This window comes from Caretta caretta, chromosome 2, assembly GCF_965140235.1.
Source record: "Caretta caretta isolate rCarCar2 chromosome 2, rCarCar1.hap1, whole genome shotgun sequence".
NCBI lineage: Eukaryota > Metazoa > Chordata > Testudines > Cheloniidae > Caretta > Caretta caretta.
Window position 1 is genome coordinate 233,587,699 of NC_134207.1, and position 17,792 is coordinate 233,605,490.

At 37.2% G+C, this 17,792-nt stretch overlaps 1 protein-coding gene across 4 annotated transcripts in view; it reads right to left on the reverse strand.

Moving 5' to 3' along the window:
- DNAJC1 (DnaJ heat shock protein family (Hsp40) member C1) overlaps nucleotides 1–17,792 on the reverse strand; it is a 185,605-nt gene that overhangs the window by 101,976 nt on the left and 65,837 nt on the right. For all 4 annotated transcript variants that reach the window (XM_048837926.2, XM_048837927.2, XM_048837928.2 and 1 more), the window contains 2 exons: nucleotides 4,460–4,561; nucleotides 3,588–3,634 (listed from right to left, as the gene is read on the reverse strand). In XM_048837926.2, coding sequence (XP_048693883.2) covers nucleotides 3,588–3,634; nucleotides 4,460–4,561 — 149 coding nt within the window. The remainder of the gene's footprint in view (nucleotides 1–3,587; nucleotides 3,635–4,459; nucleotides 4,562–17,792) is intronic.

Sequence of the window (17,792 nt, forward strand, 5' to 3'; positions counted from 1 at the left end):
CAAGTTTAGCTTGTAATTTTACCCAATAAAAATCTTACTGGGTGAAATTCACTCCAGCACAGAAAGCCTATGCAAAATCCTATCTAGCACATAACACTTATATGTGTATTAATTTACATCAAGGGCTCTGTGAACTATACTACTGTATATACAGCACGTATATAAAGTAAATAATATTTTATTGCATATTACACGCACATTTAAATTACTATTAAAATCAAAAAAGGAAAATATGAAGTGTTAATATGCTAAAGTAGTACATTCTACTGGCAAGAGTGAACCTTTCTGAAAAAGAAACAGGGTTTTTATTTATTGTTCTTATAAAAAATTACCATCATTACAAAACCTAAACTTAATTTCCCCAATACTAATTTCTCCCTACTGTTATTCACACCTTCTTGTCAACTGTCTGTAATGGACCACTCTCTTACCACTTCAAAAGTTATTTTTCCTCCCTTGCTATCCTGCTGTTAATTGATTTATCTCATTAGACTGACCTCACACTTGGTAAAGCAATCCCCATCCTTTCATGTATTTATACCTGCTCCTGTATTTTCACTCCATACACCGGATGAAGTGGGTTCTAGCCCACAAAAGCTTATGCTCAAATAAATCTGTTAGTCTCAAAAAGTGCCACAAGGACTCCTTGTTTTTACTACTAAATCTTAATACTGGAAGGCACGTTTATTCTCCAAAATGAAAAAGAATAAAAATATAAATTATGCCTAACTCCATGTGTTAAAGTAAAATAATTTATTTTTAATCTGCTAAAAGGAGTTACTCCACTTATTTGGTCGGTGAAGTGTAACTATTGTTTCTGTATACACACAATCATTGTCCCAGACATGCAGGAAGAAAGACAAGATGCAAGGGGTGAGGTTTAATTAGGCTGCAACTTCATTAACTTAACTCATCTGGGAACTACCTGGCAGTAACTCATACAGTGCAGGTCATCATTGCTTCTTCAATTTTTTCGACCTGTTTGAGGGCTGCCATCAGCCCTCACCAATACCTGGTCCTAGCCCATTGCTGGGACCTGACCACCTTCCCCTTCCATGTGGCTTAAAGGGCTGTGGAAAGGGGGTTGGTCTCACTGTACCAGACATTAGAAACCCCAAACCCATTCCCCAGCTACTTTAGGGGATACCATCCCCTAACATGCACTACTGCTTTCGGTTTATCAGTGAACCAGACTTCCTATGGAACAAGTACCAGCACCGGACACCTGTCACCTGCTAAATTCGGACAGGCCAACAGGTACAGTTCAAGCTATCTGACCAGGTTCTGAGTTGCAGTGGGGAAGCAAAAAAAATCCACAGATTGCCAGCCAATCTGATGACATTGAGGGAAAAATTCCTTTCCAGCCCCCCAAAAGGCAACTAGTGTAATGCCCACAGAAGATCAAAAAAAACCACCACCACCACCACCTCCTACGCTAATCGTAGGGCTAGGTCGGGGGAGTTGCTAAGAGAAAGGGATCAGCTGGAGTGACACTACTTATATACTCTCTCCCAGGTACACAAGGGACAATGGCTTACCTGAGCACCACTGGTCAGCCCACAAGCTCATGAAATGCCTTCCCCAAACCATCAAAGGACTAGGAAGACTCTTAGAGGGGCCATTATCCCTTTTCCCCCACACTGCTCCAGACCTTTAAGGTTGCAGGGGGAACATGTGTTATCTGGCCTCAGGCATGTCCCTTTAGAGGACTGATTCACAGCATGATTAGTTGAGACTTGCATCAAGGAAAAGCTAGTTACCTATGAGTTGGTTGTGTCTTCAGGGGTATGAATACTGCCTTTACTTACATATGTATCTGTCAGTTCAGTTTTTCAACTCAGTCCCCAATCCAAATGCTAAAGAATTCTTGAGGAACAGATTGGACAACTGGATCTTACACTGCAGACTGCATACCATTTCTAGAAATCTCTTTTCAGGTGAATATCACCCTTTCTCCTACAGAATGGCTAGTCATTCATACACACATGCTCTAGTCTAGGAGACAAAAATATCAGGAAGGCCATGTCTATATGAGAAAATTGTTCGTAATGCATCAACTTAAGCTAAACTGATACAAAGCTCCCTTAAAATGAAATAAAAGTTTCACATGAAGGTGCTGCACCAATTTCATTATATCAATTTCTAAAACGGTTTAGATAAATAGGTACAATTTTCTCAGGTAGACAGGCCTAAGTACATAATAGTTACAAGCTACTGAATCACAATTACAAGTAAAGCAAGATCATGGTATAGAAGACGTGGAGAAATTCCTAAGGAACTCCAAAGGCAAATCTTATGATAAACTCCCTCAACATTAAACTATGATGAAATAGAAAATACATTTAAAGGATGTTACCTATAAAGCAAGAAGACATAAAATTTCAGGCTAATTCATACTTTTGGAACCATTTTAAAATAGCTACTGACCCACCCCTTCTCTCTCCCCTTCCACCCAGGCCCCCCCTCCCCAGCCCACCCATTGTTAAACTTCCTAACTTTCCTTGATCTATGACTTCAAGTTGAAATTCCACAGAGGGAGGCAGAGTAGAAAACATACACAATCTAAAAAACTCCCTTAAACACATTTTCATGACTTGTTCAAAATAGAGGATTACCAGACAGAAGATAATCTCTGCTATGAGACATGGATTCCTGCCAAGATTTCTACAAAGCCAAAAGCCTTCAAGAGAAGGTCCTGAGAATCCCTGTTTAGAGAGCTGTAAACCTAAAGATACTTTACTAGAACTCCTGTGCTGGGAGCATGACTCTTTCTTTTGCCAAGTAAACCTGAAAATCATTAGTTCAAGTGGATATCCTAAACCAGATTATATGTACAGGCACATTACAGTCCTCTGGAAAGCAGTCCAAACACAAGCTAATGTCCATTAAGGCTATCTTTCAGGTACTCTTGGAACACCACTTAAGCCTCTGGGGCACTAGTCAAATATTTAAATTATACACCAGGGCAACTATCTACCACTTAAAAAAACCCCTAGGCTTATCCAGACACTAATATAATTATATGTTTGCAGTATCCTAAATTATATGCTTTTTAAAAGAAAAATATCAAAATACACGAAGCTAGAAACATTCAGGAACAGAGTACCTAATCATGTTATGGTTCCTTCTCACTACATAAGAACTAACAGGTGGGCAAAGTGGGTTATAATTCTCAAATCACATGCCTAAAATTGTAACTCACCAATTTATGGCTCTCTCCTCATGTGGACATGATCCAGAAATACAGAACTACAAATACTAATCTTTTAGAGATTGTTCTAACAGAGAAAATTTCACTCCAAATACAAACTGTTTTAAAAAATGTTAAGAATCAAAGGAAGTAATCAGCTTATCTCACTGAAACATGTGTCATATACCTATATGCATTCTATTTACTTTAAATAGTAGCTAAATAAAAATTATGCCCCCACATTGTGCAAAGACTTACATATGTGCTTAACTATATTCAGTGTGAGTCAGTGAAGTCAATAGGATTACTCAGAATGCATAAAGTTAAGCATGTGCATAAATTTTGTAGGATTAGCACCCATGAGAGGTTTATTTAAAAATATGCAAAGTGTACTCACCTCTTCCTTCTCTCTTCATCCTTTAAAACCTCATAGATAGCCACCAACTAAAATAAAAGCATTGCTTTTATTAAGAAAATGACTATGAAAAGGAAACAGTGAAAACACCATGCACAAAGCAATCAAATCTTAAAAACAGATTTTTTTTCCTCTCTAATATTTCAATCTGAGGTGATATTTGTCTCAAAAATAGGTAAAAAATTTCCATCAGGAATGTGATTTTTAAGTTAATAGTGTCCCTTCAATAGGTCCAAAGGTACTCCAATTATAACACCACACAGCAAGTAGCCTTCGTTTTGTGAAGTACATTGAACTGGTAAAGCTGAACTATGATAGACATACCCTATTGCTCTGTTAAATGTCAAGACTCAGAAGGGAAAATGATCAAGACTTAAGATAATTTTACTGATATCTACATTAAATGACATATAATGAAGATGGATGAGAAGATCTTTTTCCCAACTTCTATTAAAAGGCAAAGTGTACACTTACAAACAGACTTTCCCTTTTAATAGAAGTTTGTATGTATGCTTTTATGCAGAGGAAAAAGAATAAAACATTTGTTTTCCAGTTAACAGGAATACAGCTAAATATTTTAAAATACTTGTAAATCAAATGTATTCAGATACTCGAAAACTAATCTGAGTTACTGAACTAGCTACAGAACATTTTATATGACATTTGTCCAACACTAAATCCAACTAATACAGGAATAATTTTGCCCTGGTTGAAAATGACAAATAATTACAAAATTTTACTTTGCTATCAAAACTGTATTTATTCTTGATGTTAGTAAGTAAAGTTATGTTATAAAAATTCTGATCTTATTCCCCCAACCCCCCAAAAAGTATATTATAGCTTGTGTCACTTACTTGTCTAAACTGGGTTTCTGCATTTTCATCTTTGTTCTTGTCTGGGTGTAAAGTTAGTGAAAGCTTGCGATATGCTTTCCTAATCTCTGCAGATGAAGCATCCTGCAAAAACACAAAGCAAACTTTGTCAGAAACAAATTCCCAGAACCTTGTTAAGATCTGAGAAGACAGCCAACCAAATGCAGGACCTGAGGCAATGTAATTTGAGCAATCAGTCTAACAACCAAGCTATGCAGCTAGACTGACCGACATGACTGAACAATCATTCACTCTAATTCATCTCTCGTCTTAACTTCTTTCATTACCATACATTCATTACAAGTTAGTATTTGCCAAAACTTTCAAACACTTGCTTTCTTAAAATTAACCAGTAAAACTTCTGCACTAATTTAGAGCTCAAAAAGACAAATTAAAAATTAATACATCTGTGTATCTTCAAGGAAGTCGTCATTCTTTCACAAGCTAAATTTCTAAATCTCAAGCCTTGACATATGTTTCTCCCTTAATATTATTTACCCTAATTCTCTACATATAGGATTTTCATGCAAATTCAATTTCAGTATGTCTAAAGAAATTGATTTTCTGAAGTAGGTTCAGCTTGTTTTTAATTTGAAACTACCATGACTATACTGGTATATAGTTGTAATATAAGATAAGAAATCTTTTGGTTTTTACTTCTCACATTTGTGAATGATGGACTATAAAACAAAATATCAAATTAATTGCACATATACAATCATTTACTGTGTAACTACTTAAATATAACTAAGTTACTAGGATGATACAGATCACCCAGAGCAGAGGGATTTTATGAGGTTATATCTATTGCTTACTAAAAAATGCACATCAAAGTTATCATGCATGCTATAAACCAGGAATTTGTATTTAATGGAAAACATCACCAAGGCAATCTATCAGGATGGAGTATGAATGCTCAAATCTACAGACTACAACCTAAACAGACCAAGACGTCTCTATTGTCAAAACATGCTGAGGTAAAATAAAAGTCTCATGAAATTTCAAATTTCTTGTTTTAGGATTTATTCTCTAAGATATATTTTAAGACGACTATCAGAGATTGAGTAAAAAACAAACAGATCCCTATAACCGAACAGCTGTTAGAGGAACAAAACTGAAATAAGACAATTAAAGCAACACTGTAATTAGTCTGTCAAATTTCCATTACAAACCATTGTTTTCATTACAAATTTTTCAGGTTTATAGCACCAAACTATAACTCTGTTTAAAAGTTTTAGCTCAAGAGTGAATAGATTTGTAATATATAGAGAGAGTCTTGTGTGTGTAGGAGGTAAGGGGTTTGAGAGGTAGTTTAATTATGGAATGGTAATTTTATTTTAAGATACAATTTTGTTATCCTATAACTCAAACAGATCTCTGCAGGCTATTCTCCTGTCAATAGTAATTGTTTAGAGTCAGGACCATTTAGAGGAAATTTAAAAGTTTTTTTTGTTTGTTTGTTTTTTTTTAGAAAACACCTCCTTGTATACGCACAACATTTTTTTGTATTTTCAGCTAATACTTCTAAAGGTGCACAGCCAAAAGCAGAATTCTATTTGATGACTGATGGCTTGCTTCAACCCCCACCGAAGACAGTGGAAGTTTTTCCATACAGTCATGTTTTAAAGTTTTTTTTCTTTTTGAAAGTGAAGAATGGAGGGAAGAGGAACTGTGACTAAATGTTAGCATTCCAAATAATTTTTCTGTGTGCAATGTAATGTAAGTTTTCCACCTGGAAATTTAATAGAGGTATATAAGAAACTGTGAAAAGAAAATGTGCAACAAAAAGATACTTTTGAAAAATCAGGGACTTGGACAGTGACAAGATCAAAGGAATAGTACCTCCAGATTGTAAAGCCTGCAGTTTACCCTGATCCCCTTTTCCTCCCATCTTAATCTACTGTTGTACTTCATCTGTATCAAGATTTGCATTTAATTTTATTGGTGACCCTTAACTGAGTGTTGCTTCTCTAAGGGTCTGACAAGAACATTTTAAGGAGTTGTTGGAAGAATATTGTCAGAGTCAACTCCTTCAGATCTAGAAGCAGACTAACAAAGGAATTTGTAGGTTTTTTTTTTTTTTTTGGTGGGTTGGAAGGAAAATTTACAATGAACTACCCTGCTCCCAAAATAAAGCCTCTTATTTGTGTAAGATTTTAAGTGTAAGGGTTGTTCTCGCTCATGTTACAGTAGTATGTTTTGAGAGCTCTCGAGTTAGATCTCTTCTATTCCCATAATTTCGGTTTCTTAGAATTAAACAGCAGAGAAAGGAAAGAGTGATTAGAAACAGTAAAGCAAATTTATTCTTAAATCTAAGTAAAACTGTGGAGTAATATAAATACAAAATTAAGTATGAAATAGAAGTTAACTTACTTACACACAACACATACTATGGTAAGTACAGGAAGTAATTTACAGACTATTTTATTTACCACCACCCATTGCTACAGTTAGAACCTCATCAACAGACTAGGCTTGTTCTCACTACAAAATGTTACTGTATTTGAATATTGTTGAAGAGAATCAAGTTAGCAGATACGATGCTGATCATGGCTTTGCACTCAGTAAAACTAGGACAAATTGTGTTCAGCATGTCAGCTAATCATGATTAAACCCTCAAATTGAGGGGGGGGGGGAGGCAATGGGGGGCGGGAAGTAGATCAGCGATAAACCACATTCAACATCATGCCTTGTTTAGCTGACAAGAATGAACACAATTTGTCCTGGTCTATACTAATCTGAAAGTAACCATCAGTACGTCAGGTAACTCAATTCGTACAAACAAGGTTTTTAAATACAATGAAATTATGTAGCTCCTTGAGACTTTGTTCACTAAAAAGACAGCCTTTAGGTAATGTTGGGCACCTTGAGAAAAGTCTCTAGATCTTTTTAGGGTCTGTCTTCAATGGTCTGCTGTAGCTCACGAAAGATTATGCTCAAATAAATTTGTTAGTCTCTAAGGTGCCACAAGTACTCCTTTTCTTTTTATTGATTACTAAGGCATGAGCCTTCTCTGCTATAGCACATGTTGGGTCTTCATCCTCAGTCTTCATCCACGTAATGACTCAACAAACTGTTCTGAAACAATTACAGACAGCCATCTGCCTTGCCACAGTACCCAAAAGTCCTGTTTGGTTTTGGTTAAGCATCCCACGTAAATGCAATTCTAGGCAATGTACTGAACTGTGGGAGCAGGAGCAAACTATTATACTTCTGTAATCAGACCCCAACAGCATCTTTACCGGCTGCTTTAATAGCCTTTTATTTAACAGGTCCACTTACTGCTAGCTGCCTCTCAGTCTCACCTCCTGTAGCCTCCTGCAATGAGGCTCCAGTGGAATCTGAGGAACAGTCAGCACTAAGAGTGTGCTCTATGCAGACAAAAGAAATAAGTAGAGGTGGGTCCCAGGACAGCCATTTGAAGATAGAAGGAAGACAGGGCAACCACATTTTCAAGAACTTTTTTTTTTTTTGGTGGCTCTGGGGACTTCAAGGAGGGCTTCATTCACATTTTAGTGAAAACTGGATTCTCTCTCTTGCTTTTAAGAAAACAATTACAATTACCTAAAATGCACATGTCCAATAGTAGAGGGGCCTGTTAGTACTCCAGGCCAGTGGTTCTCAACCAGGGGCACACAGAGGTCTTCTAGGGGGTACTCAATCCATCTAGATCAGTGTTTCTCAACCTGGGGTTTGTGATCCCCAGGAGGTTTGCGGGTGGGTTTATGGGGCTCGCAAGTGCAGAGCCAACTTTAGAGGGAGCAAGGAGGGCAACTGCCTGGGGCCCCATTTCACAGGGCGCCTTGGGAAGCTAAGTTACATGCTTCAAGTCCATGCGGTGGGGCGCAGGCTTCAGCCTGCCACCTGGGGCTCCAGCTTCCAACAAGACTCAAGTGAAAAACAGGCTCAAGTATTACATTGAAATATAAGTACAATATTTATATTCTAATAGACTTATTTTATAATTATATGGTTATAATGAGAAAGCAAGCACTTTTTCAGTAATAGTGTGCTGTGACACTTTTGTATTTTTAGGTCTGATTTTGTAAGCAAGTAGTTTTTAAGTGAGATTAAACTTGGTGTACGCAAAACAAATCAGACCCCTGAAAGGGTACAGTTGTCTGGAAAGGTTGAGAACCCCTGCCCCAGACACTCAATTTATTAGAGTTGTCCCTGGCACTCTGTTTCATGTTGGCAACTATGCTTTGTCGCTGACTGAACCAGTGTAGTCTGCCATGTTCCCTTCCTCATGTGGGTATGAAGTTACCAGCATAGCACCAGCTCAAACAGTCCTCCTAAATTCAAGTGACTAGTAATCCTGTAATGAAGCACCTCATGCTTCAGAGCAAACACTGTACTAGGATACTTCCAGCATCAGGCATCCCATGGAGCATAACTGGTTGCAGCAAGAGAAAGCCTTACTAGTATAGAATTTCAAGTATAAAAGTCCAAATCCTTATCTCAATTAGCTAAAACATACACCTTACTGCCAGCATCCACTTCTGTGAGACAGCTAAAATCTCATGCTAGTTTTCTTAGTCTTTGCGCTAATGAAATCCAGCACACTGGGAGCTAGGCTGATATGGTGGGCCTCATCAAGTTCTGGGTTGACAAATCAATTCTGGGCTCCGCTATAATCTTGGATACCAGTGAAGCATGCTCGCACATGATTTTTCAAGCACTTTAAAATTTCACCTATTGGAACAGAAAGTCAAAGACCTTGAAGAGTTCTATGTCCAAGTTTCATATTTGAGTTGTTCGTGTTGTACTCCCGTCTCAAATAAAATTATACCCTACCACTAGATTATTTAAATTGCTGCAGAAATTCTTCTTACACTTTTTTTTTTTAAAAGTATTGATTTGGGAAAAGACCAAGCACTGAAAATCTCAGTTCAAAAAATGAACATTTTATAATGGGAAGATGTGAAAATGGCAATGAGGGTGGTTTGTAACAGAAATATTTTCTTTTTAAAGTTCAAGAGTTTTCAGTTTTGCAAAGTGAAAACTAATGTTTCAATTAATTCTACTAATAAGCCAGCAAACAAAGTACCTAATGCTTTAAAAATAAATAAATAATTTTTTGAAAAAAAAAAAAAACAAGAAACAAAAAACCCTTCTTTGCCCATCTCTTCAATTTATGACATATTGACCTGTTCACCTGATGCAAGAGTACACTGAAACTTTCTAGCAACAGTCACCCTACCTAAAATTTCAAGAGTAACAGACATCTATTTGTAAATGTTTCTAATCTCTCAGGTTTCAGAGTAACAGCTGTGTTAGTCTGTATTCGCAAAAAGAAAAGGAGTACTTGTGGCACCTTAGAGACTAACCAATTTGAGTATAAGCTTTCGTGAGCTACAGCTCACTTCATCGGATGCATCCGATGAAGTGAGCTGTAGCTCACGAAAGCTTATGTTCTAATATCTCAGTGTTCCTATCTGCAATAGACTAGAAAACATACGGGAAATTTTTCCTTATTTTGAAAAGGCCTGAAAACTGTAAATGACAAGAATCCTCTGGGGATTAGAACTCAAAATATAGGTCATAGGGTATGTCTACACTGCAATTAGCCACCCGCAGCTGGCCCATGCCAGCTGACTTAGGCTTGTGGAGCTCCGGCTGCGTGGCTGTTGCAGTGTAGACATTCCAGCTCAGGCTGCCACTCGAGCTACGAGACCCTCCCACCTCACAGGATCTTAAAGCCTGGGCTCCAACCCAAGCCTGGCTGTCTACACAGCAATTAATCAGCCCCAGAGCCTGAGTCCCAGGCGACTGAATCAGCTGGCATGGGCCAGCTGCGGGTTTTTAATTGCAGAGTAGACATACCCAAAATGTCTGCATCCATACTTCGAGACAGGAAACAAATGTGGGGTACTAGGAGATTGATTCCATAGCAGGTTTCATACCCCCTAATGGATGACTGATCAAGAGTTTAAACAAAAGTAATAAAGAAAACAAGAAAGCCAGAACTGCCTTTAATTTGTTCTATATTTGAAAACCAGCCTCATAAGGTTTATTCTAATCTTAAGATGTATGAGATATTTAAGCAAGATCTGAGCCTTCTCGTACACCAGAAGTAAAACCTGTTATTTCAGTTCTTAATATTATGGACATTGCTACTTATACAGGTTAACATTAAATATATTGTAAGCTAGTGGCAATGCCCACTCACCATACGTATAAATTGACAGGTTCTTATTCACTTAAATTCTAACTAAGATTACACTGATGTTATGTTTCCTTTTTGTTGTGTTCTTGAATTACACCAAAGACACTTTCCATCTGGCCCTTATAAACCCATGTTCTGGAAAAACTAGCATTCTCTGCCAGTTTATAATTTGGGGGAGCAAAGCATAAAGGAAAAATTCTTATGCTAAAAAGTATTTACTAAAACAGAAAGTGATCAAAGCTATAATTAAAAACATTTAGCACAATGCTCAGTTATCAGCCATATTGCTGGAAAAAGTGGGCAGAAGTTGAGGATAACTAATTGGTTTAAGAACTATTTTGTTATACATTTAGCCTTCGGATAAAACAATCATGGGTCTAAAATTCAAAGGCTTCAAGCACAGACTCCTATGTGTCTGGACAATGCACTTGCAAACATTCACTTGGGACCTTTTCAACCACGAACATTTGTGCATTTAACTGATGGGGTTTCCAAGTGTATATTAAATGACATATGAGTAGGACACTTGAATATCTGTAAGAATCTGGGATCTTGCCACCCAGTGGAATCCACAGACCTGAGTTAGGTGCCTAGGCTCACTATACAATGGATGGGGAGAGAGAGGCGCATAAGAGTGGGATCCACAAAAGTCAGCATTCTAAGCAGGGAGCTGCCTAAACTAGCCATTAGGAAATGCTGAGGAGAGGGGTAGGCTTAGGTGTGAGATAGACGTGTGGGTGCCAAGACTGAGGCAGCTGTACGCCAGCTCAGTGGCAGAAAATTAGGGGACTTTAACAGTATACATTTAGACACCTACAGGGTTAAGTGGAAGCTAAGAAAGATTTTGAGGATCTCAAATGTTGGAATAATGGAGCTTGAAGTGGCATTTAGACATCTAATTCCTTTTGCAGATCTAGCCTTATCTAATTATTCAAGCCCCACACCATTTCTTCAAGTTACTGTACATTGAGCACACACTTTGGGATCTCATCTTTAGAGATTTTACTAATAAGTTTACTCTAACAAGAATTGCTAAAACTATACTGTACAACATCAGCTCATTTCCAGCAAGTCTACTTAACATAGCTATGATTACTAATTAAGATTAAAAAAAAGCCTACTATAGTCCCAAAACTATTCTTGGTGAAAGCAATACAGATCAGATATTGCCACAGGCACTCTGATTAGGTCACCAAAAAAAAAAAAAAAAATCAATATCTACACAGTTTGCAGTTACCAGTATATAAAATTCAAATCCTAAATTGTTCCCTTGGCAGTATTGCAGTTATACAATAAGGCTCGGTTGCCTACTACAATTTAGCAACTGCTTCTAAAAGACAAAATTGTTCAATTAATCTCAGGTTTTAAATACGACTGCTAAAATCCACAAACAGATGGCATTACAATCATTAGTAACCGGAATGCAGCATAGTCTAGAGAAACAAATGCGTTGTTGGATGTTAGACAGTCTTGAGTTCCAATCGAGGCTGCTATTGATTTGCTGTTTGTCTGCACTACTTACCACTCTGTAAAAAGGGTATAATATTGGCATACCTATTTCACTGCACTACCAAGAGAATAAACTTGTTACTGCTTGTATAGTACTTGCAATAAATAAAAGATTAAACATTATGGTTAAGATTATTAGAGTTTTTTTAAACCTAGTAACAAACTACCAATCAGTTTTGTAAAATATTGTTAGTAGTTATATTTTATACAACAGATTATCTGATCATTGTAGGTGGGCTCTGGCCAGAGTTATTAAAATACTTTGAGAAAGAATCTTTTTGCTACCATTGCTTTCTCTTGAATTTGTCACAAACAAGGTGGTGGTGGTTTGTGCCAAGAAAATGTAAACAATAATAGTGAAATGATCATTAGGAATCATTTAAGAACACCCTTCTAGATGTTCAAAAAAACCACAATCCAACAATTGAGGAAGAAAATCATGTTTGTTAAAAAGGTGACCTGGTTTAGAGCAGAAGTGAAGGCAGCTATAAAAGTAAAAAAAAGAGTATATAACAAATGGAAGAAAGGGGAAGTTGATAGTAATAAATATAAATCAGAAGTTAGGCACTGTAGAAAACTGATAAGGGAAACAGAGACAAGGAGAAATCTATGGCCAGCAGAGTTAAGTACAATAATAATGAGTTTTTTAAATATATCAGGAACAAAAAGAATCCTGACAATAGTATTGGTCCACTACTATATGGAAATGGTAGAACTATCATTAATACTGAAGAAAAGGCAGAAGCATTCAAAACATTTTCTGTTCTGTATTTGGGGAAAAGAGATCACATGGTCTCATCATATGATAATAGTACTCTTAATTCCAATAGCATCTCTGGAGGACTTTAAACAGAAGCTACTAAAGTCACACATTTTGAAATCAGCAGGTCTACAGTACTTCATCCAAGAGTTATAAAAGAGCTGGCTGAAGAGCTTGCTGAACCATTAATATTAATTTTCAATAAGCGTTGGAGCACTGGGGAAGTACCAGAAGACTGGAAGAAATGTTGTGCCAATTTTTAAAAAGGATAAATGGAATGATCTGGGTAATTTTAGACCTGTCAGCCTGACCTCAATCCTGGACAAGATAATGGAGTGACTGATATGGGACTCAATTAATTATCCTCATTTGATTTTTTTAAATGTAATTAATCCCAATCAACATGGGTTTATGGAAAATAGAACCTGTCAAACAAACTTGTGGGTTTTTTTTTTTTAAATGAGATTATAAATTTGGTTGATAAAGGTAGTAGAGTTGACATAATATACTTAGATTTCTGCAAGGCGTTTGACTTGGTATTGTGTAACCCATGCCTGCACAACATTAAAAACCAATATAAAATTAACATGGCACACATTAAATAGATTAAAAACTGGCTAATTGATAAGTCTCAAAATGTAACTCTAAATGGGGAATCACCACCAAGCAGGAGTATTTCCAGTGAGGTCCCAGAGAAATCAGTTCTTAGCCCAGACTATTTAAGATTTTTATCAATGACCTTGAAGAAAACAAAATCATCACTGCTAAAGTTTGCAGATGAAACAAAAACTGAGGGGGGTGTAAATAAGGGAAAGGACAGGGTCACTAATTCAGACCAGTCTGGATTGCTTGGTAAAATGGGTGCAAGCAACAGTATGTGTTTTAATATGGCTAAATGTAAATGTACACATCTATGACAAAAGAATGTAGGCCATATTTACAGGATGGGGGATTCTACCCTGGCAAACAGTGACTCTGAAAAAGATTTGGGGATCATGCTGGTGGATAATCAGCTCAACATGAGCTTCCAATGTAATGCTATTGGCAACAGAGCAAATAGGATCCTTGGATGCATAAACAAAGGAATCCAAAGTAAAAGTAGAGAGGTTATTTTACCTCTGTATTTGGCACTGGTGTGACTGCTGCTGGAATACTGTGTTCAGTTCTGGTGCCCACAATTCGAGAAGAATGTTGATAAATTGGAGATGATTTACAGAAAAGCCACAAGAATGATAAAGGATTAGAAAACATGCCTTATAGTGATTGACTTCGAGTCTATCTATTTAGACTAAGAAAAGACAAGGTTAAAGGATGACTTGATTACAAGTCTGTAAGTATCTACATGGGGAACAAATATTTAATAATGGGCTCTTCAACCTAGCAGAGAAAGCTATAACACAATCCAATGGCTGGAATTTGAAACTAGACAAATTCAGATTGGAAATAAGGCGCACATTTTTGACAGTGAGAATAATTAACCACTGGAGCAATTTACCAAGGGTCATCACTGACTATTTTTAAATCAAAACTGGATGTTTTTCTAAAAAAGATCTGCTCTAGAAATGGTTAGGGAAGTTCTATGGTCTGTGTTATACAGAAGTTCACAATAGATGATCACAGTGGTCCCTTCTGGCCTTTGAATCTATGAAATGCAATTTCCTCATTGCATATGAGTTTCTTACTGTGAAATGGGTATATGCTATAAAACAATGTATTATCTTCCTATTCACCAAAAAACAGGTATTTAAGTTACATCAGTATGTTACTAAAAATGTTGTGTCAAAAGTTGTGGATAAATCATGACTGTAGCTCTCCTCCCTTACCCACACAGACATTTTAATGTTATCGGGGATATACGGGACCATTCAAATTTACAAAACATACTTATGTGTATATAACCAGACAGATATCTTAGCTGTCTACTAATTTTAATTTTACACTGTCAGTGTTGAAGCCTAAAATCTGACCTTTTTATGCAAAGGCCTTATTCTTTAGTGGTAATATTAATAAGTGTCACAATAACTAAACAACTTTGGTAATAGGCAGATGTGCTCTGGGTTAGCAGGTTGCAGAGACAAAAATCTATTACCCTCATCACCTGTGCAGGCTGACGGAATGCAGCGTGACCCCTCTTACAGCTACTATTCCAGCAAATAGGTTGAAACAGCAACTGCAGAAATTCTGCACCCCTTTCAACATAGGTCCTGGGTACTGAATCCATGGAATTGTGGAACCGGTGTCCCTTCTTCCTCAACTCCTTTTGGTACTGGCATAATGTGCTTTCACAAAGCCCCTCTCTGCAACACATGAGTGTTCAAATCGACCTGCCTTCATTGTTTCTCTGCCCACTTTTCCCTCTCCCCACAATCTTACCATGGGAACCAACTTGAGGGCCTTGCATTGGGTTTCAACGAATTTCACACCATATTCTCTTTCTAAGAAACATTTTCCTTTTTTTAAAATTAATCATCATACCAACATCCTTGCATTTCAAGACATTTACATTCTGTGCACGCTCACATAGATCTGGCATTTCCCCCAACCACTCAGCATTTGAGTAATTTTCTTGAAGGACAATCACACCTGTACTGATGTTCTTGCCCACAATAATTGCCCAATGATAGGAGAAGGAAAAGCAGTAGCAGCATGAAGCAGACATAACCAAGCACTTTCCTAAGAGCAATAACAATGTCCTGGACCAGCAGCACAATGCAGGGAGAAGAAGGAAAACTGGACATATTGAGATAAATTCAGAAAAGGGAGTGAGACAAGATACACAGAGATGACTGGAAAGAGACAGATAAAATGGTGTACGGGGAGAGGAGAGGAGAGAAGATAACAGCAATTTAGTGGGAGCACGTACATTTTGACTCCATGTGCCAACAAGGGCTAGGGACACGATGAGAAGAGCACACTAACACCACCAAATATTTCCACATCAGGTTTTTTCCCCATTTCAACGGGTAACTGTGAACATGATTAAATATTTTAAAATTATGAACAGCACCTTGGCAAAGTTTTACACATGCATTCTCTGCATCATAGGTCAGATTCAAAGCTGATGTAAAACCTATAGAGCTATGTCGATTTACATCAGCTGCAGCTGAGAATCTGGACCCATAGGTTTATGGCATGATTGCAGTTATCCATTTCACTTTTACGAATTAGGCTCATTGTTACATAAGAAACAAACCACTTAGTGTCAAAAAATGTCCTTCTACGGTACATAAGCAAATCCAATTGTGTATCTATAACAACAGTACCATGTGTGGCTACATATGGATTCCTTATGGAGTGACTTTACCCAAGAGAATAGTCAAGATATTATTTTCCCAAAAGAACAGTTTCCTGTTATACAAATACATATAACAGGAGATTATTCTCTTGGGAAAAGTAATTTTCATATCCAATGAACCCCCTCTTGAAATCATAGATAAATACTAAAGGGACTGAAATAATCTCAGCTAAAAAAAGTATAAGAACCAGATATTATTCTACATGAGATCAGCCAACAAAATGTAGGTCCACTGTATTACACACACGCGCGCGCGTGCAAAAAGGAGATTTTTTTGCTTTCTTAAACACAAGGCAGTGAATCTTCTTTCATTTGGCACACCCCACTAGAAATAAACAAGCCAGTTAAGAGATTGCCTGTGCCAGATTGTCACAGGAATACATTGAGCTGGTTTGTATTTCCCTTTTATGAGTTGCTTTAAAACTTAGCAGCATACAAAAGCACAAAAACATTTTTGAAAATTTTTAGTTTCTCCAGGTTTCCCTGCTGCGCTGTTATTCCATTTAAATCAGTGTAACGTTAGGAGGTGTATGGATCATTCAAGCAGCACAGCAGACATGTTCTGCTTTCTGGACATACCTGTAATATTCAGGCATAGACAAGCAGTGAATTTAAGTTTAATTTATTTTACAGCCATACGGGAAAAACGATGGGTCCTTTAGAATCAAGTGCAATAAAAATAAAGCAATTAAAATTGGACAAAGAGCCACATGGTAAAAAAAATTAAGCCAGCAGACATCTGTTGACAGCTGTTCTCTATAAATGTTCCCAGACAATGCTTCTGCTGGTGGGTGGACCATCACTATTGGTTCCTGGAGGGGTACTCTCCAAGAATGCTAACAGGGACTTCTCACCTGAGGAACCTAGCCCCAAAACCAGCTTTCCTCAGCAGTTCGTCAAACTGTACATTTGGCAAACTCTAGGGCATTGTGCAAAGCTTATCTGTTCACCAGGCCTTTAACTAGCATTGGGTTGCAGTGGGTGTCTGCAATAAAGGAAACAAAGGAGCAGTATTTTAAATTAAGTCTGATATAGGTGACTTGATTTTTTGTTTGTGGGTTTTCCCCCTTTATTTATTTACTATGACACACCCAAATGCATTGTAATATATCATAAAAAGCTAATACAATGGGATCCTGTTCCAGGACCAGAGCTCGAACACCCTACCACAATACAAATAAACTCAAATTTCAATACAATTTTAACAAGTACGTTTGTTATCTACTCAGTTTATCAGATGTGGTAATTGATATGGTTTATACTGATCTTTTCCCTTGTATTCCTCTGAAGTGCGAATGTCATACATCCTAGTGCTGATTAGAAGGGGCATATTACTTCATAAAGTGTGCCTTCAGGCACAACTGTGCTTTAGACTGGTCTAAAATAACTTAAGGTCTTACTCTATCTAACATTCTTCATGTTACCAGTACACTTCAATGTTATGCCAATTACTTAAACTATAATTCTTCTTTTCTAATGGGGTACCGTTAAAATACCAAGTTACAAATTCAGGATTGCCTGTTAACCTCTTAAGCAAACATGAAGATGAGAATAAAGGAATGTTTAAATGACTTCAAAGTTT